The sequence below is a fragment of the Asterias amurensis genome, chromosome 1 (assembly GCF_032118995.1).
Source record: "Asterias amurensis chromosome 1, ASM3211899v1".
In the NCBI taxonomy this organism is placed as follows: Eukaryota; Metazoa; Echinodermata; class Asteroidea; order Forcipulatida; family Asteriidae; genus Asterias; species Asterias amurensis.
In genome coordinates this window covers 21,284,070-21,309,358 of record NC_092648.1, presented here as the reverse complement: position 1 = coordinate 21,309,358, position 25,289 = coordinate 21,284,070, and the positions used below count along the sequence as shown (strand labels likewise).

Genomic DNA, 25,289 nt, shown 5'->3' with positions numbered 1-25,289 from the left:
ACCGATCCAAGGCAACGTGTTCCTTTAACATGCAACTTTACCCATAAAAATATATTTGAACTACACTTCCACTTTTAGGAAACCAGAGCAAATATCTTAAATGAAAATACAGTTTGTAAAAACCCCCAGTAATTTTGAACATAAAGGTACCCCTATTGTATCACTGATGCACTAGCACTATCCACAAGTGCTAGTGTAATATGGAAAAATTCAGCACTTCTGCATTCCATTGCAACGAGGCTGCGCAGTGAAGGTCAAAGTGCAAATTGGATGTATCTATAATTACGTTTTCCACTAACACATCTGATGAATTCCTGTTTCTGAAAACTTGCGAAAAAACAAAGAGAATAACACAAAACAGTACTGGTCTATTCAAATTTCATAACTTTTCAACTCCAGGCGTGTGTTATTTTATTATTTCTACAGGTTTGCACTAATAGCAACATTTTATGATCGACTTCAACCATGAAGTAAATTATGAAAAGAATAATTTTGGTTTTACCCATATACATCGATGTATGTTAGCATTGTATACTCAGTACTTTCCCGGGTCCTGTGCAAAACAATCACAGGCATATTACTCCGGTGAGATTCGAAACAACAACCTTTGAAAAAATAATATTAATTTTGAAAAGGTTGAATTTGAATAAAGTTAGTCTTTGGAGCTGGTGTGCTGATAAACCTCAACAGTTGAAACATTTTGCATATCACATTATACTAGTTATCACACAAGAGAGGGTGCAATACAGGCAAAAATAACGCTTCTGAGGACGAGTTGGAAATGGGATGCACACGCCCTCTATTTTTCTGTATTCCACAAGCGCAAATGTGATAACAAAATTAACTTCAAGCAAACTTAATGCGTTGATCATAACAGCTAGGATAAGCAGAAATAGGACAGCATGAAAAAAAACCAGGATTTGATGTGGGCCAAGCAATATAAGATAATATCACACACTTATTGCTATGCATTGGCCAATCAAAACTGAGTATTCAAGTTTGCTTTAAGACAAAGGGCATTGCATTTAATATGAAGGATGTAAAATAGTATTTCAGAGAATAATAAAAATAAAAATAATAAAGACATTTGTAAAGCGGCTAATGCAAAATCCTCTTAGCGCATAAAAAGAACAATGAAATATACAATAAGTGAAAGATAGATTATTGAATGTGTCCCAACATCTATTGTAAAGTTAACAAATTTTCTCTTCCCCAGAAAAACTGAGTTGCTTATTTATGTACACTTCTACAATACATATCACATACCACCATAGGTTTATAATTAAGGAACCCTTCACGAAATATGAAAACCTGCCACTCGAAAAGAAAAAAATAAAGCTAACTTTTCAGTGTGAACAAAAAAATGATGCAAAAGAAAAATCCTGAAACAAATTGGTTGAGGTTTGCGGTAACACCATGAGTAAAATCTCTTTTGAGAAGTGGTGGTTCATATTGAAGAATTGGTGGTACAATGTATAACAACACAACAGTTCGATCAGTATGCTCTGATTGTCTTCAGGAGAAGTGTGCTCTATACTAACACTGTACAATCAAAACATAGCTAAATCAACCCAATTCACCTTATTGCATGTGCCAATTTGAGTGTCTGTTTGTGTGGTAAGATTTTCAAATGACGCACGAAACTAGACGCTCACCATTATTCACACGCATTCGGACTCCAAAAGCGGTTGCAGTCTTCTTACTTTATGTGACCTGATTTTTGTATCCAATGGAATGTCCAATTTTTTATCCAGGATAAAATTAATTAAATAAATAAATAAAGTTCACCACACCAACTAAGCCTGGGCTTAAACTTTCTACTTGACATTTGTTAAGATCAAGCTTCTGGCTGAGAAATCACCAATGCTTTCTGAAATTACCAATGTTTTCTGAAATCACCATTGTTTTCATGGCAAATTCGGGGCACTCTAATGGAATAAAAATATGTCCCCTCATCAGGATGATATATAAGCGAGGTTAGGACCCAGCCACCTCTCTACTTCAGAGACTTCCATCTGCTTCCTGCTGGCATAGTCTTCAACCTGTCAAAATAATGATAATAATTCATTTGATTTACATAATGCCTAATATAAATTTATCTCTAGGCGATTTACAAAGTAAAGGTTACGCAGAAGGTGGGTGGGCTGAAGAGAGGTGTAAGAGACAAAAGAAGTTGGTTTAATCGAAATTTGTGGAATAACACCCCGCACTATTGACGTCACTTTTGCTTAAAATACCAAGCTGACCGACTAAAATTCCACACCACCTACATGATCACTGCGTCATTGAAGTGCCAAACTGCACTTTGAGTGTAGTTAGGCGCGAGTGAACATACAATTTGCACATTGCGCGTGTTCGTGAAATTTGACCCGCTTGCCTGAGATCCAGGTATCATTTCCGCATGATGATGTGGAAACCTAACCATAGCCAAGTTGGACATGCCTTATAACCAATCCACCCAAACTGTTTCACCTACGAACGAATCACAAACATCACATTGAAATCATGGTCTTACTTGATCTTTAGTGATCTTGCCCACAGCGAAGTAGCTTGATTTAGGATGAGCAAAGTAGAGACCGGAGACGGAGGCAGCAGGTTCCATGGCAAGAGATTCAGTTAGATGGATACCGCAGTTGGTCTCAACCTCCATCAGGTCCCACATTGTTTTCTTCTCTGTGTGGTCAGGCTGGCTTGGGTAGCCAGGAGCTGGACGGATACCCTGAAAAAGGAAAGGAGAGTCATGTCATGTTTATCTTTATGTTGGTGACTCGGCAGTATCCTTAAGTGAGGACGTTAAGCTAAGGGTGCTTGCTTGTTGGTGGAGTGAAGATCGGACACAAAAGTGCTATCATAAACAAAACTTGGAGAACTGAAAGTGCTATTGACAAGACGACTGGTTGGTGCAGGGAACTAGACATAGTGCAAGTAAAAACTGGGCGGCTGCTTATAGGCTTGATGCAACTCCTCCCCTGAAAGCCTCTAAGGTTGGGGAGTCCAACACCACAAGTGGGAGCCAGTTCCAAAATTTCACAGTTCTGGGAAAGAAGGAACTTCCATACAGCTGAGTGTGGCTAGTGATAATCAAACTTAAAGACAATGTATACCTTTGTTTTTTAACCATTTGATTGTTTTAATCCTATGTAAATGTAGATACAATAAAACTAACCTGCTGCAAATTTCATTTCAAAAGGTCCCATGTTTAAGATATCGCCGAAAACCCTAAGCAGTTATGTCCAGTCAGGAAGAATAATCCATAATTCGAATACGCAATCTGAGAGACATACAGGTCAGTAACGCTTCTCAGATTAAAATTTTGGGGGATAAAAACATATACATATTTTTCCATCACCACATTACTTCGATTGGAAATGATTCTCAAAATGAGAGCCCAGTTTTTAGTCATAGTCATTGCAGAAAGTGCCTTGATTTGGCATGGAGCGTCAGACAAGTTTACCTCATATTTGATCTTCAGAAGGTCTTGTGTTTCCAAGAGTTCTTCATTACCGTATCCCCAGAATTCCTTCCTCAGCCTCTCATGTAATTCCTCTGCAAAGGCCTAATGAGAGAAGAAAAATAAAGGCATGATCAGTTGTTAAGGTGCTTCTGAGAAATTTGCGGGTCACACCATGTAGATAGATCTCTTTTGAGTGATTGGTGGTTCTGAGAAGAGCCGATGGACTCATTGTTTCGGACAGTACACTCATCTGTCCATTGTCTGTAGAAACTGACGACAGTGTATGAAACATTGAATATATCATCCGAACTTCTCATCAGAACCACCAATCACACTTCTGTCTACATGGTGTTGATTTACCACTTATTATAAAAAATACCTTCATTTAGCTATAAAATGAAAAAGTATCAATATATTATTTGTGATTGTACCGTCATCAAGCTGGGCAGCAAAATAAATGTTCTTCAACAAAAAGGAATGTCTTGTGTGTATAAAAACCTAGCACGTCAAATGTGATTGGGAAGGAAAAAACTATAAATAATAAGTAAACTTGCGGGTACAACCATGTGTAAATCTCTTATGTTGGCTCTGAAAAGAGCCGGTTGGGTCTCGACGTTTCGAACAGTATACTCTGCTCGTCTTCAGGGGAAATGACTGGGAAGGATGTGATATTTTGGATTCAAGTTTACCTCTGCGAGTCTATCAGCCAATGCCTTGACCATGATGATGCTATAGTCATCATACTCCTTCTCATATTGCTCACATAGATCCTTGGAACCGAAGCCTGCCGATACCGCAAACGCTCCGATGTAGTCAGTGACTCCTGACTCACGGGGTGCGATGAAGTCAGAGAGGTTCATGTAAGGCTCGTTCGACCCAGAATCCTTCTCAGCCTGCAACAAACAATAAAATATAATTAATTTTTTTCTTTGTAACAAAAGGTCAACATTACCTTGCATTTTGTTGGAATTTAAGGAGCGTCTCAATAGGTAGGAACGTTCTATTTGATTGTATAAAAGCCTGGTCCATACTTCCTGCGAATGCGATACAAATTTTGATATCACAAACTCGCAATGCATAATTTGCAACAAATAAATCACAACAGTTGAACTGTGTTCAACTCCTGCGAAACATTCGCTGCGGAACAGCCGTGTGACACCAAAATTTGCTTTGCATTTGCATACACAGGAAGTATAAACCGGGCATAAAATACCTGCAGCATGATTTAGGGTTCTAACAGCTAGTCCTTGGCTTAGGCTACGGCTATTCTGAAGACTTGCAAGTTTAAACTTGCCTACTGACAGCTTAAGCCAGCGTCTTACAGTGATTCCATACCTGTTGTCTAAGTCCATAGAATATAGCCTTAGGGTCTCCAATCCCGATTTCCTCCTTGAAGACATAGATGTCGTCTTCCACGCTGTAGGCCGGATAGATACAGACTACTCCAGAAGCTTGTAAGAGTCTCTGGTTAATAATCTTATTCAACATGGTTTGGGCATCGTTGAACACCTTCTGAGCCTCCTCACCTGCAATCAATGTACAACTCAGAGTTTACAAAGTGCATTTGACCCCTTGCAAAAGCGCGGATCGCACCTCAGCGTTTGACTCCCGAAATGGCGGACAGGATAGGTGCATGTAAGATGACAATAAAACGCCTCCTTAAAAGAGGAATATTTTACCATGGTATAACAACCTCCCAACAACCATGGTATAACAACATCGTAACACCTGGGCAGCTGTGGCAATCTGCATCAAATCTCATGATGGCTCTACGTCCCCCATGATGCACGCTGTGACAGGGTCCATGGGTTTTGTACACCTTCTGGGGCAAATGGCACAGCCCCCTCGGCTGTACGAAACACCATTGATTCACACCACGCAACAATTGTATACTGTACATGTGTGTACTGCCAAACATTTTTTTACAAGAAGGCCAACTTGAGTCATCTTTCCATTCATCCTCACTTTCAATTAAGACTTACCGACTGTCTTGTCCTTGAAGATCTTGGGGTAACCTCTGTTTGGATACTTCCCTCTCAGCTGCCAGACGTCAAAGAACGGTTTCCAGTCGATGTAGGGTACCAGCCTGTTCAGATCATAATCCTTGAAGGATTTGGTACCAATGAAGGCAGGGGTCACTGTCCAATGAGAGAGAGAAAGAGTTAGGTTATAGGAATGAGTTTTGGGTGGACTTTTGAAAACAAGGTTCCATGACATAGGATAAAACTGTTTTTAAACTATTACTACTAGTTTACACATGTGCCCATAATTGAAAGCATATTGTATAAAGGTTTGACCACAAGCAAAGCAAAGTAAAAACATTTTGCCGTTATACTAAAGAAAACCGTTATAATGAATAGTACAGAAACAGTTTAAACAAAAGTAACATATTGTCCCCTTGCACAATGTACAACACACTTACTAATGCCTACACTTTACTTACTCACACACTGTCCCCCATTTTGAGTCAAAATGAAAACATAAGAATTTACCCCCAACATGGTGGAAATGGTAGATGCCTATATTACTTGCAGGTGTGTTTTGAGTCTGCAAGAGATCACTATGTACAATATCTTTTAAGATTCCATCTTACCTGGCACTGGCTCTTTTTTCCAATCAATCGCACATTTCTTTTTTCTTGCCTCTTCTAGGGATAGATATCGACGATCCTAAAAAACAAAAAAAGATGGGTTTGTTTTTTTGTACATTCCTAATAAAATGATTTTGTCCTTGAAACCAAAGTTTTTATTGGATTCTCATTAAATTTCAAAGGGGATAAGCATAATTTTCAGTCTTTTTTTATTTGTGAGAATTTGATAGAATGCACTGGAAATGTATGGTAATTGTCAAAGACCAGTATTCTCACTTGGTGTGTCCCAACATATGCAACACATCTGTGAAAGTTTGGACTAAATTGGTCATCAAAACAAAACAACAGTACTTCATATGGAGAAGTTTCTCACAATGTTTTATACTACCAACAGCTCTCCATTGCTCGTTAACAAGTTAATTTTTATGCTAACAATTATTTTGAGTAATAACCAATAGTGTCCATGCATTTAAGAACTTCATCTTCATAAAGGGATTACCTTCAATGAGTCATAGTGGTCCTCACGGATTTCCTCGTATTCTTCCTTAATATCGTCTGAGAAATCTTCAATCTGATCTTTATCCATTAATGATGAACACTGTAAAAAGGGGCGAAAGGAAAAAACATAAAACAAGAGTTACAATTGTTAAAGCTGTTAGAGTTGGCAAGATTCTCCCTAGTAGATGTGGGGATTCTGGACCCAAGTTTGGGAATTTGGGCCAAAGCCGTCATGATATTTGGTCCTTGGGAAAAAGGTAGGAAAACATTCTTCTATCTTTTCCTGCTACTTCTCTATCCGTGCTTGCTCAACTCTAAACCTCACTGGACATCTTTGTTTTCAAGCCCAAAGATTAGAGTCTTCTAATGTAGTTTTATTCGTTAGTGTTATCGGCCAAGTTATCTGATACACAGGCATGCAACTGCCCGTCGAAAAAAAAAGAGGAAAATTTTCAAAGGTACAACGCAAGTGCGGAGCAAGGCAGCCGAAACGCCACGGGACATGATACCCACAATGGTACCCTAGAAGATGTTGAGGTTTACTATGCTTTTAGGTGCATTGTTAGCATGTACTAGGCTTATTTTACATGATTGTAGTTGTACACTGTTAATGCCAGGCATATATTAGGCTAAAAAAAAAATAACTCCGGAATTTTTTTTTTTTTACTTTTTTTTTTTTTTTTCACGTTAAAAAAAAAACAAAAAACGCGGAAGAGTTGCATGCCTGGATACACATGCAATAGTTTTGGCAGTGGAAGAACCCCCGAGTGGAAACCATTTCTGAAACGGCCATTTTTATTTGCAATCCGGATAAAAAAATTACTACTTCACTCACCACAACAACACTTTTAGAAGCATCTAGTACATGGATGGTAGGGGCGGAGTAGCAAGGTGCGATCTTAACGGCTGTATGAGTCTTAGATGTCGTGGCTCCACCTATCAGAAGTGGAAGCTTGAATCCAAGCCGCTCCATCTCCTTGGCAACATGAATCATCTCATCAAGCGAGGGCGTAATCAGACCAGAGAGGCCGACAATGTCTGACAAAAAATAGAGTTTCCAGAGAGAATGGCACAATGGGTTAATTAAGCCTGATTAAAGGTAGAGTCATAGATTGGTGAATATTCAACAAATTGGACACTATTGGTAATTTCTTAAAATAATTGTTAACATTAAAACTTACTTGGTAATAACGAGTAGTTGAAAAGAGCTTTTGATAGTAAAAAAACCTTGCGGAAAACGGCTCCCTCTGAAGTATCGTTGCTTTATCTCTCAAATATTACAAGACTTTTAATATTTTGGTAGGCTTTGGAAAGCACACAAATTGTGCAACATGGGTATTTTTTCTTTCATTATTCTCTTGCAACTTCGATGATCAATTGAGTCAAAATTTTCGCAGATTTGTTAATTTGTGCATATGTTGAGATACACCAAGTGAGAAAACTGGTCTTTGACAAATACCAAAGGTGTCCAGTGTCTTTAAGACTAACTTCCAAACACTCACCTGCTTTAGCTTCAATGGCCGTCTGCAGAATTTTGTCACATGGGGTCATGACCCCCAGATCGATCACTCGATAGTTGTTGCAACCCAACACCACAGCAACGATATTCTTACCAATGTCATGTACGTCACCCTTCACGGTGGCGACCACTACAGTCCCACTGTAGGAGTCCTAAAAAAAAAAAAAAATGAATTCAAGAAAACTCTTTCATTGATGTAAACATTCCAGGAAAAATTTGGAACTCACTCTGCGGTAGTGAAGTTCATATTAAATGAGAAGTCCCCCCCGATCCACTTAAGCTAAAGTAGTGGTCCTGGCCGATTTTTACCTTCCACCCAGGTAGTAGTTAATAAACAGGCCAGTTCTTTTCAGAACTGAGAATTCTCCCAAATTCCGAAAATCTACTCTGCGGTAGGTAGAATATAAAGCAGGACAAGTTCTCAAAAGAACATAATCTACCTGGCAAGTAGATACACACATGGTGTTACCGCAAACCAAATATTATTTTTCTTTCTTTTTTTTTGTTTGTTCTCACCAATGCGCCTTATTTTTGACCGCGCGAGGGCGCTATATAAATAGTATTTTTATCACGCGATTCGCCCGGCACAAATTAATAGGCATCCTGTCACTCTTGTTGCGCCGCAGTTTTAAGTTGCTTTAGAGGTGAATTATAACAGCTCCTTTAAAAGTCTTTTTGTCTGTGATGGATTAGATGTCTGTGGTGGTAATGTGTTTCAATCTTTAATAGCCGTTTTGGGTATGAAAGAATATACCCCCGGAAGTGATTGAGAGCACCCTCACGCGGTCAAAAATATGGCCCATTCAAAGTCAAATGCTCACAGTAAAGCCACACAAGTAAAACCATACTTACGGTGTATAAAAACAAAATAAACAACAATCAAATTACAATAAGGAGAAGGCTAGATTGAGAAGGAAAACATAGTTTTCCTGTCACTAAAAAGATCAGACTGCCAATACAAGTATTCAAAAGGCAAGCTCATAAATGACAACAATCCTACACAGAATAAACAGCAATCCCCATTCTGGGCTAAATAGAACAAATGTGGTCTGTGATTTCAACGACGAAGTGAAACAAATGCAGAAACCTCCAATGGGTAGTTGGTTCCACAGTGCAGACAAATTATGGGTAAATTTAACAATAATATTTTCTGCTAAGCAAAAGAGGAGCAGGATACCAGTCACAGATGGTATATGTGACATGGTATTTTGGCTGGTAAACTTACTTTGGTATCCGCATTATCATTTTGGGCTTCACTACTTTCTGCGCTGAAGATTGGTTTCGCCATTAACTTAATGTCAAAAAGGATGAGCGGAAATTTTTTTTCCTTACCTGCAAGACGTCTTTGCCCGTTTCTTCCTTTATCTTTTGTTTCGCTAGTTCTTTCTCTTTCTCCATGAAGGGGATGAGATGTCCGACAGCTTTCTTCATGACCCGGGCTGACTTGATGACCTGAGGGAGGAACATCTTACCAGCTCCAAACAGGTCCCCTACGATACTCATACCCTGTTGAATTAACAACAAAACGCATTTAGTTCTCATGAACTTTAGAAAGGATGCAACCCCCTTCCCCTTAAGGTGATCCTTCTGTTGCTGTTTCCAAATCGTATTGTAACCTTAGGTGCGATCTCTAGCTAAACGTCAGTTAGAGGTATAATTGCTTCTGACTGGCAACCCCAAACGAAAATTTTAACAAAATAGAGTGCAATAGTCAAACAGATCAAGGAGAGTTGTCAGCTCTGTATATTTACAAGTAAACAACCGTTTGAACAGAGTTACTAACCCAATACTCGTTCGGGTATGCCTATGTATATTTGGTTCAGATGACCAACCCACCTTCATGAGGGGTCCCTCGATGACATTTAACGTTCGTGGGTAGAGGACAGAGTTCTGCCTGGCCAATTCAGTGTCAGCAACAACGTACTTATCAATACCCTGGATGAGAAAACAATGCAAATGTAATAATAATAATAACAATAATAATAAGACTTGTAATGCGCACATATCCACCCTGCTGGATCAGTTAATACATTTTTTGTATCCACATATTAAGTTGTTATTGAGTTTCTTTTCCATTATATCTACTGAAGTTACTTCACCAGTTTTGTTTGCCAAGTCACACGAGGCGTGTTGTGGCCAAGCAGTTAAGAGCACCAGACTCAAGCTCTGGTGTTTCCGAGCAGCAGAGTTTGGGTCTGAATCCCAATCGTGACACCCGTGTCCTCAAGCAAGACACTTAATCATGATGCTTCATCCTTCTTTTCTTAGAGTCCTTGGCTTCACAACCAGAGTTAATGAACTGAAATGAAATGTTAAGATTACCTTGATAAGGGAATATTCCAGTCTCTCTTCAACGGTTCCATTTCTCCAGCTCTCATCTATGACTCCTTTCTTAGCATCTTTACCCAGTGTCTGTAGGAGGAATAGACCGCCACATTTAAAGGCACTGGACACTATTGGTAATTACTCAAAATAATTGTTAGCATTAAAACTTACTTCTTGGTAACAAGCAACGGAGAGCTGTTGATAGTATAAAGCATTGTGAGAAACGGCTCCCTCTGAAGTCACATAGCTTTTGAGAAAGAGGTAACTTCTCACTCAAATATTGAAAGACTTCAGGCCTGAAGCCTTTTTCTAGGCATCTGAAATTAGTTTGTACAACAAGGGGTGTTTTTTCTTTCATTATACTGGTCGTTGAATTACCAAGCAATCATTAACAGTCCCGTCAATTAGTTTTCAGTAAAAATTTCACAAAATTTTGTATTGAAGAACAGTTTTGGGTTTATTTGTACGATACTGTACTCTGTCATTAACTTTTGCTGCAAGTTTAAAAAAGGCAGGACACAATTGTAAAAAGATGAAATCTTTTGTTTTTCTTCTCATAAAAAACAGCACATTGGGCTTCAGTCTCCATTTTGTGTTTTTGAATAAAGTTGCACTCTTTGTAAATTAGGTATAACATTTGACACGACAAACCTGAGCATAATCCAGTAGTTTATCTGTAGTGTTAGGGTCTTTGTTCCAAAGCAGATCTTCACATAGTCTAAGAAGTTTGGGGTCAATGTCATCATACAGAGGTAGATTACCTGCATTGACTATACCCATGTCCATGCCAGCCTATAGGTGGGAGGAAAACAAAACCCAAAAGGAATAAGGAAATGATGCTAACCAGCATAAACAAAAACAGATAACTGTTAGGCCTTATCTTAGGCCTTATCATTTTTTTTCGGGTAAGTTTTAAGGCGCCCTCATCAGGTCATTGACACAAACACAGTCACAACCAACTTTTCATGATGATGCTGCATGCCTGACTTAAGACCATGGAGAACATAATCAGCTGCCGACTGTTTATGACCCGTGTATAACTATAATGATGTTAAGATCATTGGCATCAGTCACTCTAACACCAAAATTAACTCACTGTAAGAGTAGAAAAAAGCATGCCACAGTTAAAACAATGGGACGAATATACCCAGTGAATACTATCAAAAATGCTGGTTTATAATGTTGGCCATGCATTGGTTTGATTAAGGAATGCAGCATGACGTACATGAATGATCCCCCCACTCAAATGACAAGGATCTATAATAGTAATCGGCACTAACGCTAAAAGTAGAAGCCAAGTACCACGATCTCATACAAACATGTCAAATTTCACTACTATAAAGATGTCCAAGTCCATTTTTTATAGCAGTTTGGCACATTGATAATTAGTGTGGAGTGCTTATTGGGTGTTCTGTTATCCATAATAACATACGTACCTTGATGGCATGATAAAGGAATACGCTGTGCATAGCCTCCCGAATCTTCTCTTTGCCACGGAATGAAAACGACAGATTGGACAATCCACCACTTATCCTACATCCAGGAAGGGTTCTCTGCTCAAATCAAATCAAACAACAACAAAAATGTATAAAAAATTACTCACTTAAAGATGCTATTTTTGGCCAATTTGACCCAAACATTTTGATTTAAAATTCAATAGACATTTTGATGAGGGTCGAGAAAGTTAAAAGCTTTCATTTGAGCCACTGCTCGAAAAAGTCCGCCAATTATTAGTAGCAGTGAAATTTCTGGTCACAAATATTTTTTTTTTCTGTGTGAGGAAAGCTTCTATTATGACATCTAGTCCAAAGAGATGTCCCTGTTGCAGACATTTCTTATCATTGGCGACTTTAGTCGGCCAAGCTTACAAAACAAAAAAGCCTGAGCACAAAGGTAATTTGTAATAAAGCTTTAGTTTTGTCCATGTTCACCCTTTATACCCAAGCTTACCGTCATTCGAAAAGATTGGATCTTTTCAATGACGGTGAAATAAAATAAAATAAGGTTGCTTACACAATTCCTTCAAATTGGAGTTGAAAGATCAGAAATGCCTAACACCTACGGAGTGCCATATGGTTGTGTACAAAACAGTATTTTGAAATTACAGATCAAAATAAGGAATGAAAGACAAAGATTCTACACAAGACAAATTGTCAGTGATTTTATATTGTGACATCACACTTTCCTTGGCAACTAAAATTGACTTGCAATTAAGATCAATCTTAGGTCTTTGTAAAATCAGCCCCAGACTGTCCCAACCAATCTCTCTTACCTTAATAAGCTCCGTTGACTTGATGTAATTGATGCCATATTCATTGTGCTCCTCCATGCCAGTTGCTATAGTCAGGATGTTAGGGTCAAATATGATGTCATTCGGGTTGAATTTCAGTTTATCCACGAGCAGATGGTAAGATCGGGAGCAGATCTCAAGTTTTCGATCTACTTCAACAGCCTTGAAGAAAATGGAAAAAATATTTATTTATTTCACATCCAACAGCAAAGTTAGCACCAACAACAGGAAGAATAAGACATGATCAAAGAAATATTCAGTTGAAGCCCAGTTCATAATTCCTGCGAATGCGAACCGAATTTTGACGTAACAGCCCTGTTTTCGCAGTGAAGGTTTTGCAGGAGTTGAGCACAGTTCAACTGTTGCCAGTTATTTGTTGCAAAATTTGTGGCATCAACATTCGTATCGCATTTGCATTCGCAGGAAGTATGAGCTGGGCTTTAGATATGGAAGTAAAAACCTCAATGGTAGGGACTGAGAACCCAATCCATGTTCAAGGCCTCGGTCTGACATGGGATTCGAACTGGGATCCACCAAAGTGAAATGTAGGGAAAGGAACCACTCAGTCAAGCATTGAAAAATGTTTTGGACTTCTATGATATCAGAGCTTACAGTTGTCCAATTTCATTCAAACAATTGATCCACTTTGTTTTATCTTTTTTGTCCAGGAATTTTGTGCCTGTGAGGGATAATAAGGGATAATAAAGAACAGAATAAAATCAAAATTCACATGTACTTTTTCGGAGATACATGTATTCCTCATCCGTTTGTAAAAAAAAAATATTAAAAAAATCCCTTTTTAAAGACTGTTTTTGTATGAAAGTCACAAGACCAACCTGCCCAGTTTCATCAAATGCCATAATCACAACGGCAGCTCCATGTCTCTTGATGGTCAGCGCTTTCTCCAAGAAATCCTTCTCCCCTTCCTTCAGACTGATGCTGTTGACAATGCACTTCCCCTGGGTGCACTTAAGACCTGCTTCAATTACCTGGGTAATAATAATAACATGAGGATAGCTGTGTTAGTCTAATAAGTGAAAAAAACAACTTAATAATAGCACTGAAAAACAGCATGAGCTTTCGTAGAAACAACTATTTCATTCATCGTCCCCTGTCTTTATCTGCAACATGTGCAAGTTCATTCTTTTTTAAATCCATAACCAAGAGTAAGAACACAACACTACCTGAAACTTGGAGGAGTCGATGCACAACGGTACCCTACAGATATCAGGCTCTGATGAGATGAGGTTAACAAACTTTGTCATCGCTTTCACTCCATCCAGCATTCCCTCATCCATGTTAATGTCTAGTACCTGCGCTCCTGCTTCCACCTGGGCCTTGGCTATACTCAGTGCTTCCTGTGAATGGTGCATACAAAAGGGGTGATGACTATTTCAAAACCTTGGATTGACTTTGGGCTTAGAAAGTGCACATTTTAGAAATAACGGATGACAACTAAGCCGAACACAAAGCCCAAGCCTATTTATCGGATCTCCTCTCAGAAATGTCAAAGAATGAGTGCAGATAATTATGCAAATTTAACTTTGATAAAATGACTCTTAAAAAAAAGATTGTTTCTGCACTTTATGTTGCCTTTTGAAATGGTTGGCCACTCATAACTCCCCTGAATGAGTAACCAAAAACTACCTCTTGAACCATCTATATTTAGTCAAAGCTACATAGACTTTGAGGTTTATAAAATTGTGTTCTTGGTTGTTCTTAGAAATAGAAGAATATAACTAGTAAACTTGTGGATTCAACCATGAATATTAACAGAGTGTTAGCTCTGCGCTCTGAGAAGAGCTGGTGTGGTAATGAAATTTTTTACTTTAGTTCTTAAAATTTGAACTCACCTCATAGTTACCGTTTGTTATAAGTTTAGCAAATTTCCTTGAGCCAGCCACGTTACATCTCTCACCAATATTAACAAACAGTGTGTGCTTTCCAAGAACCATCGGTTCCAGACCTTTAAAAGAGATACATAGATATATTTCAATGTGAGAACTCCCCTTGATCCACTAAGCATAGTAGTCTGGGCCACTTTCCAACCTCCCCAAGGCCCAACTTCATACAGCTGTTAAGCAGAAAATATTGCTTGACCAATTTCCTTGCTAGGCAAATATTGAGTGGGACACCAGTCACACAACATGAAAACTTCATGTAAATTGACTGGTAACCTGTTTCTATTTAGCAATATTTTTCTGTGCTTAGTAAGTTTTAGTGCTTATAAGTCACAAAATTGGGCCTTGATAGTACTTAACAAGCGGGACACTTCTTAACAGAACTAAGCAGTCTCCCAAATTCCAACATCTACTCTTAAGCAGTTCTCAGGAACCAATCTGGACAGCAAAGTAGGTACACATGATGTTACCAATGATGTTCAAAACCCACCAAGTAAACATGTACGTTGCAATGGAATGTGAATCCGGTAAAATTAGTGGCTTCTTGCAGGTAAGATTTGAGTTATGAAGCTTTGCAAATTTTTCGGCCCTGTAATGGACTCCAGGATGTCACTATAGTTTAATATGAAAGTGAAAGGCCGCCAGGGCTAGACAATCACAGACCAGATGACTATAACACAGTTGCTCTACGAACACAATGTAGTAGATGGAAATTTGCGTCAGCAATAAAGAATATTAGTTTTGGTTTTACCAACATTCACCGATCAGTGTTAGCTCTGTATTACTATTTCATGTTCATTTCCACTTTACCTGATAAGAGTTGTGCTTCAGGGTAGACCTCCATGGGAGGTATCCTGGGTTTATAAGGCCTGACAGCATCAGCGATTGCCTTGATGTGTGCCGGTGTGGTGCCACAGCATCCACCAACGATATTCACCAGGCCGTCTCGAGCGAACCCGGCCAGGTGACCGGACATCATCTCTGGGGTTTCATCATAGTCACCAAACGTGTTTGGGAGTCCTTTGGAGAAAAACAAATTAGCAAACTTTATTTTAAAACAACAATCACTATTACACACCACAAAACAAAAATCAAACAGTTTTGATCTCAGGCTGTGCACCAGGTCATTTAAGGGATAAAGTGGCTGGCTTCCTAAGGCGCCCTTGCATGGCTGTGGCTCAAACACGTTGTAGCTGCATTCTTCCCGCACCAAAAGCACATTTCAGCCTGAGTTCCCCATTTTCAATATTTTTATTGTTTTAAACTCTATAATCTGTGTTCTTTCCCAGAACCTAAGCCAGAGCCCACGCTGGAGCCTAAGTCAGGCCTAATGTAGAGCCTAAGCTGGGGCCTAAGACACAGCACAAGACAGAGCCAGAGCCTAAGCCAGAGACTTAGCCAAATTCTGGGTCTTGAAAAGGGGGTTCATACTACTCATATTGTGACAATATTGGGCCTAATGTAGAGCCTAAGCTGGGGCCTAAGACACAGCCCAAGCCAGAGCCAGAGCTTAAGCCAGAGACTAAGCAAAATTCTGGGTCTTGAAAAGGGGTTTCATACTTCTCATATTGTGACAATAGACTGTGTATGTCTCGCAAGTCTTGAACATTTTTTGGGGGAGCTTTAATGTGTAAAGGAAACAAAAAAGGGTCCTGATTTTTTAATCAGCCATGCGATTGCACAATACATAGACAATCCACTTATGTTCAGCTACATCTGTGTTTGCTAGATAACTCATGTCGATAAGCTTTGCATCCGATTGTACACTGAACAGTTTCTACAAAACTGAAGACTTACTTTACTGATTACAAAATTGAAGAGGGATAATATTTGGCCCTTTCAAAAAGATGGATTTTGGTTTGTCGAGTACAATGGCTGACATACTATGAAATAGATTATAAAAGACTTTTTAAAGGCTTTTCAGGCTATTAAATAAAACATTTGCTTATTTTTATGAGGGTAAACAAAACTGGCAATCGGTGAAAAAAAAAAATCAGCAATCAAACTTAAGTAGGAAGAACATCCTGCCTGATTGAATTGTGATTCATTGTTTGTGATATCGAGGAATTAAACTTGAATCTTGACCTTTGAGAATGTAAAGTTAGATTACATTTTTTGATCTAACAAATAAACTATCACTGATATCCCAACAAAAGTAAGCAAACATTTGGCAGGGACAAGAATGCAAGTCATTGTTTCCCCGATAACAAACTGTTGTTGAAAATACTGTTATATTGATGACAAAACACACACAAAAAGACACACACACAAACAGGCTTGTTTGTTATTAAAGGGACACGTTGGTCCACACAAATGTAAAAAAGCGTTTGAAACCGTTTGTTATGAATGCATGGTTAGAAAAATATGTTAAAAGTAGAATAATGATCCACACAAATATGCCTCAAAATGGTTTTCCTTTTACTCTGCGAAGTAATGGTTGTCAGGACGTAAAAGGAAAACCATGCAATCACTGTTTTGATCAGTATAATTATTCTTATTATTATTACCTGCATTTGGGTAGCATATAACATACGATGGTGTGCACATTCCGATTGCCTCTATGAACGGCCTCATTTCAGTGGCTCCCAAAGCACAGTTTAAACCTAGGCACAAAGGGTTTGTATGAGACACACTTATCACAAACGCTTCTCCTGTCTGACCTGACAGAGTTCTTCCACTCTTGTCAACTATCGTCCCACATATCTGCAGATTCAAAAAGGAAGCAATTTAGGCCGTAAAACAAAATGACAAACTGACTTAATATTATCAATCTTATTAAATTCAATTTAAAAAAGCCCTTCAAATGAATAAAGAAAAACAACATTTTTGATATTGTTCAACAATTTTGATCATTTTCAGAACAAGATGCACACAGCGCATTCGTGTTTTAAAATTACAAATTTTAGGTTGAACAAAGAAAAACTGGATAGACTAAACCTGTGACATTCAGATTGAAGCGCTGGAACTCTAACCAAATGAGCCATCTGGCCCGAACGTTTGTAGTCTCCCTCTTTTGTAAATATCTCTGTGCCAGTCAGAGCGCAGGCACGTTCAATTTTCTTTGTTCAACCCAGAATTAGTTAAAATTTACCAAATAAGTGGTTTCCATTGTATTTATTATACAAAACAACTTATCTTAAATTTCTACTGAATTGAGCTACTTTTTAAGAAACAAGCAAATGATGGAAATTCCACCAGATGGCTGTTTGAGTACTTACAAAGATCGGTACAGGTTGGTATTGTTCAGCAAACAGCAGTTGAATAGCAAACAAGGCTGCCTTAGAGTTGAGTGTATCAAAGATAGTTTCAACTAGAAGAATCTCCGCGCCACCATCGAGTAACCCCCTAGCTTGCTCAGAATACGCCTCAACAAGCTCATCGAATGCTGTAAATCAAACAGGTATGGGTATTAGAATTGATCATTCACGTTGTCTTGAGTGGTATTCTTCCCTGCCGTTCACTTATCAGTTTCAGTCATGAGTTTACTGGCTTGACGCTTAAATCACTGGTCTACAGCCGGATCGCTGCGTCGTCATGCATTGAAGTATAGGACGCCCTTAGCAACACCCCTCGCAACGGTCGTAGCCGCAGCCAGAGCCACCAATTTGGACACGGTCTTACTTTTAAGCATTGGACAGGGCAGGATTTTTCAGGCAGATTAAATTTGTTTTCAATGAGGAAAACAAGATGATAATGGCACAAACTATCATAATTGTTTAAAGCTATTCAGGTATAGCTGGAAAATATCAAAAATAGGTTTTACTGGCCAATTAAAAATCTATTCCTTTTAACAACCAGCTCAGTCAATTTCATTTCAAATTAATTGCTCTGATGAATCGGCATTCAACAGTCAAAAGGAGTTAAATTTCACCAGTTTAGCATTCACTCATCAAATAGTTCCATTCAATTCCACTAGGCAATTAGGCTCATTTAAATTTGGTAAAAGCCAGCAGCAAGAGCTAGTCAACCATTAAACTTCATCAAGTGTATAGGTACATGTAGTGTACAAATTGTCAAAGGGTAGTTTAAAATGCCTATAAATTAAATTGAATGACTGAACCGTATCTGAATGAAAAAAACGCAACCATGTGTGCACGAAAAACACAATTGAATGCATTAATCATGTTTTAAAATAGCCTTTTAATAAGAAAGCCTAGATGGACTAGGGGGAAATGTGTGAAATTGAATATACGTGTTTAATATGAAATTGAACAATGTTTTGCTGAAATTGGTCAGAAAAACCTATACTAAATTTGTTTTCATATCCAGTGTTGTGATCATACATGTATGTTCTACTTTATCTGTATTGTAAGTATTCTACAACCACTAGACATTTTAGCCTATAATATTATTACTAGTAACCAAACATCTGTTGGGATAGCTGTTTACACTTTAAGGGTAAATCAATATTACTTATCACACACCATCTGTTTTTCTAAATTAGTTTTTGTTTCTGTATGGAATTTTGCTTCGGGTAAATGTTTAACCCTAAAAGCAATCAGTTTTATCAATATTTTGTTCATCTTCCGGAGTGGGCTGGCAGAAAGTCATCTTTAGGGAACAATGACAAAGGTCTTGCAGTGTTCAATGGTGTTCTCTCTTAAAGGAACTGAACACCTTTGGTAATTATCCCAACATATGAATAAAATAGCAAAACTGTGAAAATGACTCAATTGATCATCAAAGTTGCAAGAGAATAATGAAAGAAAAAACTGTCCTTGTTGCACAAATTGATGTGCTTCTAGATGCCTAATAAAAGGCTGGAAGTGAAATATTTGAGTGAGAAATTACCTCCTTTTCAAAAACTATGTTACTTCAGAGGGAGCCTTTTTTCACAATGTTTTATACTATCAACAGCTCTCTATTGCTCGTTACTAAGTAAGTTTTAAGGCTGGGCTGCAACTACACAAAGGTCATGAAGGCCATGATTGTTTGAAATCCCATTTTGCATTCAACTTTAAAATCAACACTTTCAAAGAGAATTCACTACTGCGTTTCCCACAAAATGAAAACATTGACCTCTCATAAAATAAACAATGTAGATAATATTAATTTTGGTTTTTACCCATACACCGATGTGTGTTAGCACTGCATACTCAGTACTTTCCTGAGTCCTGTGAAAAAATATCACAGGCATGTTACTCGGGTGGGATTCGAACTTACGACCCTTGCAATTCTAGAGCAGTGTCTTACCAACTAGACTATGGGTAAAAACCAAAATTAATATTTTTTATCCCCGATGCAAATTTAACATCTCTTATAATGTAGATTAAACACTCCTAAACTTCTTGTCTTAACTTTTCACTGTTTACAAGGAACGGCCCCAGTTTATCTCCCCGACCTAGTTCACGAAATATATTCCTTCTAGAAATTAAAGTCCCTTCTTGTAACTTCCACCCCCCCCCCCTTCCCACCTCTACAAACTCTTACAGAGCTCACTCATTTCAAACAGCTGCAACTGTAGCTGAACTGTGAAATGGCATACAGAGTTTGTTAGTATTTTCATACTATCTTTATTATGACTTAGAATCAGAAATAACTGGACGGTTTCGAGTGATATAAATCTCGAGGCCAGACCTGTATCCCATCACGACCCATTGTTAGAGAGGTATAATCAGGTGTGTGGAAAATAAATCTTAACAAAATTTTGACCAGAGACGAAAACAAACCCAACGCATGAGCTTGTGACAAAGTTCCAAAATGATAACCCTGACAAATTCTATGAAACATTGCACTGATAAATCCTGTATGTACAATAGATGGATCCTGAATTGTTCATACTGGAATGGATTGTTGTGAAGTGTAAAGTTTTAAAGGAACACGTTGCCTTGGATCGGACGAGTTGGTCTATAAAAAGCGTTTGTAACCGGTTTTTTTAATAAAATGCATTGGTTGGAAAGATGTTTTAAAAGTAGAATACAATGATCCACACACATTTGCCTCGAAATTGCGTGGTTTTCCTTTTACTATGCGAACTAACACGGTCGGCCATTTATGGGAGTCAAAGATTTGACTCCATAAATGGCCGACCGTGTTGGTGGACGAGGTAAAAGGAAAACCGTACAATTGCGGGGCATGTTTGTGTGGATCATTGTATTCTACTTTTACAACATCTTTCTAACCATATGCATTTTATAAAAAACGGTTACAAACGCTTTTTATAGACCAACTCGACCGATCCAAGGCAACGTGTTCCTTTAATGTTGGGTCATTTCAGACTCTTATACAGTCATTGATCACAGTTTTTCCTGAAGACTCTTCTCTCCATATCACTAGAAATTGATGTCCATTTACCTCCTACCTTAAACCAATTCCTTATTACCCCCATAATAAATCTTTCTTGTCGGATCATTTGTCCCCATGTGTCTTTGTCTTGTACATGTATCTTTAGTAAACTATTTAATTTATTAAGTATTTCTTTTCTTTTTTCTTCTAAAGGCACTCCACTACAAGCCTTGGCTTATTAGGATCCTGCATCCACATTATTGTCTCCTGCATTCGGTTAGGTACTGTTCAGGATGGAAATATTAAATCGAGTTGAATTTAATTGAATACACACGGGAGAAAAATCCAATCAAAAACACACTTGCTCCTGCAACCAAACCAGAATAAATTGCATAAAAAATGTGAAGACAATTCAAAATAAGAATTTGAGATGATTATAAATAAATTAAATACATACTTATGTTTCTGAAATCTGGGTTCTCTACTGATGGTGATATTGACAGTGTTCTGTTGGTTGGTCCCATAGCACCAGCCACATAGCGAGGTATACCTGTAGCCGCAGCCACCTCACTGGTAGCCCGCTTGGCCAGCTCCGCAGCCACTTTATTTAGCCTGTAGGTCTGAAGAAAAGAAAGTGAAAAAAACACGGTAACTTTCAGACCTGTATGCTTCATTTTCAAAAGGGCAAGGGCACCAATGCATTTTCTCCCTGAAGGGCACCCTATTGACACATTTCACCTGACGTCATCATCAGAAAAATCTTGAATGCGCCATACTGGTGGGCAATTTCACTGTGCGTTTTCATATATAACTCTATGCATAGATTATGCTGTGCATTATGCAGTGAAGTGCGCATTTTAGGCGACGCGGCGTTAATACACGTAGACCTAACTGCCCACCAACATGGTGAGCGTGGCATCAGTTTCCGCATGTGACGCGCGTGCAAGGGGTCAATATGAGGAAATTGTTAAGTTCTACTTGGGCATTTCAAGGGCACCAAGGCAATAGCCAGGAGGCATGGAGGCAATCGCCTTCATTGCCTGCTTGAAGTATAAGGCCTGAACTTTTCCTTTTCATTTTATTCAAGAGCTGCATATAAAATCCCCTGGTTGTTTAAAATGAACCCCTTGAATTGAACAAACTACACAATCTTAATTTAGCTCAACATCCACATGCAAAGGCTCTGATTCAAGCGCTTCACCTGGGCCAAATTTCTCAGAGCTGCTTAATGCCGATTATTGTGCTTACTGTACGGTTTCCATTTTATAGCAATGAAGCACAGGGAAAGGCAAGGATGTAACAATGCAAATCCATAGTGCAAGTTCAACCTGACTGCCTAATTTTCTTGCTAAACCTGTAAAAAATGCTGTTGGTCAAGAAACTGTTTCTGCTAAACCCAGCCGAACGTTAAGCAGCTCTTTGAGAGTGAACCCTTGACCAATGGTTTGGGAGTGCCATATTCACTCCAACAAAACCCAACACAATGGCTTAGCTGTTGTGCTACAACATCACATTACAGCTTTGAATGCATGCCTGCTACAGATCGCGACTGTAACATTTGGTATCAATATTAATAATTCCTACCATATTCTCCATGCCATAGTCTGCCTGAGCAATTCTTGTTCCACTGAAGGTATTTGTTTCAACAAAGTCTGCACCCGCCTCCAAATAGTCCTGGAAAATAACCACATAATACAGACCTTTTTATACACTTAAAGGCAGTGGACACTATTGGTATTACTCAAAGTAATTATTAGCATAAAACCTTACTTGGTGATGAGTAATGGGGATGAGTAATGGGGAGAGGTTGATGGTATAAAACATTGTGAGAAACGGCTCCCTCTAAAGTGACATAGATTTTAAAAAGAAAGTAATTTTCCACGAATTTGATTTCGAGACCTCACATTTAGAATTTGAGGTCTCGAAATCAACCATCTAAATGCACACAACTTCGTGTGACAAGGGTGTTTTTTCTTTCATTATTATCTCGCAACTTCGACGACCGATTGAGCTCAAATTTTCACAGGTTTGTTATTTTATGCATATGTTGAGATATACCAAGTGAGAAGACTGGTCTTTGACAATTACCAATAGTGTCCAGTGTCTTTAACAAGGCCATATATTCAAAGGTATGAAATATTACTTTTTCAATGTTTAATTTCGTTTTGGTTATATTTTCCTAACGAAAGTTCTCAAAGGCTAAAAACAAAAGAACAAGTTAACAGCTGATTTCACAATGACTAGAATAAGTATTGTCGTACAGTTACTGAATCACAGTTTCTTGATTTGTGCAGTTCAAAATCACAGAGGTTATGTTTGTTTGAGAGAGATTGGCTGTTGCCAGATTGCCATTCATATCCCCTTGTTTGAGTTTGCCGAGTTACCTTGACACAGGGATGTGATAGGCGGTTGAAAGAAAACCTGATCTTTGAGCGCAAAGCGTGAAAGCTTTCAAGCGTAAAGCAAAAAAGGTTGCAAGCGCGAAAGATTGTAGATACGAAGTCTGCTATAAACGGATTTCCGGTTTAAAATGGAGAAATCACATCCCTACCTGACAGAAAGATCGTCCAAACAAACAACAAACAGATCAACTTGGGGCCTTTGAAGTTTACCTTGTGTATTTTGTAGATAGCCTCCGGTTGAGTGAAGACAAGAATGTCGTTGTTTCCTTTGAGGGACTTGGGGTGATCCTTGAACATCTCCCCACGGAAGGCCTCCTCATCAAAGTGAAGGCCCTGGATCATGGTTCCCATCCCTCCATCAAAGATCATGATACGCTCCTTCAATGTCTGAGTAATTTGGGCTGCCACACCTCCTGAAGTGAATTATAAAAGCAAAAGATTCATAATAGACCAATTGTAAAAAGCAAAACGCTACAGGGACGCTGAGCTCATCATGCGCACGTTTTTACGCACAAAGATCAGCTACCATTCAATCATTTGCCTCCTTTGACTCCAGTGAGGGCACCTTCCCTCAAGGGCACTTTTTGATTGGTTGAATGAGTAGGGTTGGGTGTGTGGGTAGAGGATGTGCAAGGGTTCCATGTTGTTGCATGAGTAGGGTTGGGTGCCAGAATCAGCTGGGACTGCCCAAACCATGAAGCAGTTAAGGAGCAGGCCGAGTCCACTGACCCTACATTAGGACAGATGGGTGGCGTTTTTACTTGCACTTTTTTCACTTGTAAATAGAGGATGTTGTGTTCCTGATCGCGCACTTTGCACCTTACAGTACGACTATACTCTACTACAAGAGGAATGTACTACACTAGTGACCATAGATAGGTAAGATAGATAGGGTGTGTGTAGGGGATATGCGTGTATATAGTTACTCCTGAATGAGGCTCGTTCCGCTATCGTCTCCACAAGGTTTATCGCGAATAGCAAAACATCAAGAGAGGGCGCTGTTGAACCCACACAAAGGTATAGGCGTTGCTAGTTGCGATAACGTAACCCTCCTGCCGACAGCAGGAGGGTTACGTTATCACAACTAAGGCGTTGCGTGCGCGAGTCGTAGAAACTGCATAGAAACCGCCCCATATTCCTTCCCACAACGCATTGCGGTTCTGAATCGCGATAAACCTTATGATGGAGTTGTCTCCACGACTCTAGATGAGTACACCAGAATCACATATGTCGAGACCGAGATTAAATTATAACGCATTTGATCATTGACATTGTTGAAATTTAAGAAAGTACTTTTTCATGTTGACATTTTAATTTATATGTTTATAAAAAAATAATCTAAATATAATGTATTATATTTATTGATATACATTATTGAATACAAATGGTTGCATTTTGTTTTACCTGACAAACTTCCGGACCGGCAATCATCTTCGGACAGCGTCGGTGGCATCTCTGCTTTCTCTTTGCTCTCGAGTCTCTCTGTCTCTGTGTGTACACAAATCTCACCACACTCACACACGACACAGTGTACCCAAAATCAGGTGAAACGAAACACAAAATCTATCACACCGGCACGATCTGAGTGACACTGATGAGTGATGACAGACCCTTCTTCTCCTCCGTAGATAATATAGACGAGAGAGTAATGAGTAATGAATCAGAGCAAAACACGGGCCGGCTGCTGCTACATACACAACACAACACAACACCCCCGTCACGAATGAAACATGCGCGCATGCCGTGTTCGGTCGCAAAAATCATTACGAAAGGTTAATTTCTCACGCTTGAGGGCGCCCTTGCGATTCTCCCATAATCGCTCAGCAGCCACTAGAAAACTGGTGAAGGGTACAAAACTCTTGCATACTACTTAAGAAAACAGAGAGGAAAACAGGGATGCGGAATAGACCATGATGATGTCACTTTGTTGAAAACAAATAGAATATTCAAGGTCCCAAAAGTTGCAAAAAACACTGCTCTTTCCTCCATTGGGTTGATGTTTGTTTTTTCCCTTTCTGAAAATTGTTCATTGTTCATTTTGGCCATTTCCAATTACAATTTTAGGAAATGTCCAAGCATGCAACA

General features: G+C 38.8%; 1 protein-coding gene across 1 annotated transcript; it reads right to left on the bottom strand.

The window, feature by feature from the left end:
- Window positions 1-28: 28 nt before the first annotated feature.
- Window positions 29-24,942, bottom strand: LOC139946954 (methionine synthase-like). The gene is made up of 26 exons (XM_071944782.1): window positions 24,609-24,942; window positions 23,415-23,617; window positions 22,387-22,476; window positions 21,260-21,422; window positions 17,796-17,962; window positions 17,085-17,280; window positions 15,388-15,597; window positions 14,530-14,642; window positions 13,861-14,034; window positions 13,513-13,665; window positions 12,659-12,838; window positions 11,823-11,939; window positions 11,038-11,178; window positions 10,384-10,473; window positions 9,898-9,996; window positions 9,394-9,567; window positions 8,045-8,213; window positions 7,378-7,580; window positions 6,544-6,642; window positions 6,048-6,123; window positions 5,437-5,592; window positions 4,790-4,980; window positions 4,144-4,347; window positions 3,455-3,556; window positions 2,516-2,719; window positions 29-2,042 (listed from the first exon to the last, which is right to left on the bottom strand). The coding sequence occupies exons 1-26, from the start codon at window positions 24,655-24,657 to the stop codon at window positions 1,956-1,958; spliced, it is 3,810 nt and encodes a 1,269-aa protein (XP_071800883.1). The 5' UTR covers window positions 24,658-24,942; the 3' UTR covers window positions 29-1,955.
- Window positions 24,943-25,289: the final 347 nt, after the last annotated feature.

What these genes read in the sequence shown, in the direction of transcription:
- LOC139946954 (XM_071944782.1), bottom strand. Translation starts at nt 24,657, where the DNA reads ATGCCACCGACGCTGTCCGAAGATGATTGCCGGTCCGGAAGTTTGTCA. An exon ending in TGGCTGATAGACTCGCAGAG is followed by an intron (nt 3,557 to 4,143) that starts GTAAACTTGAAT and finishes TTCTCTCATTAG; the next exon opens with GCCTTTGCAGAGGAATTACA. An exon ending in GCAAGATCACTAAAGATCAA is followed by an intron (nt 2,043 to 2,515) that starts GTAAGACCATGA and finishes TTATTTTGACAG; the next exon opens with GTTGAAGACTATGCCAGCAG.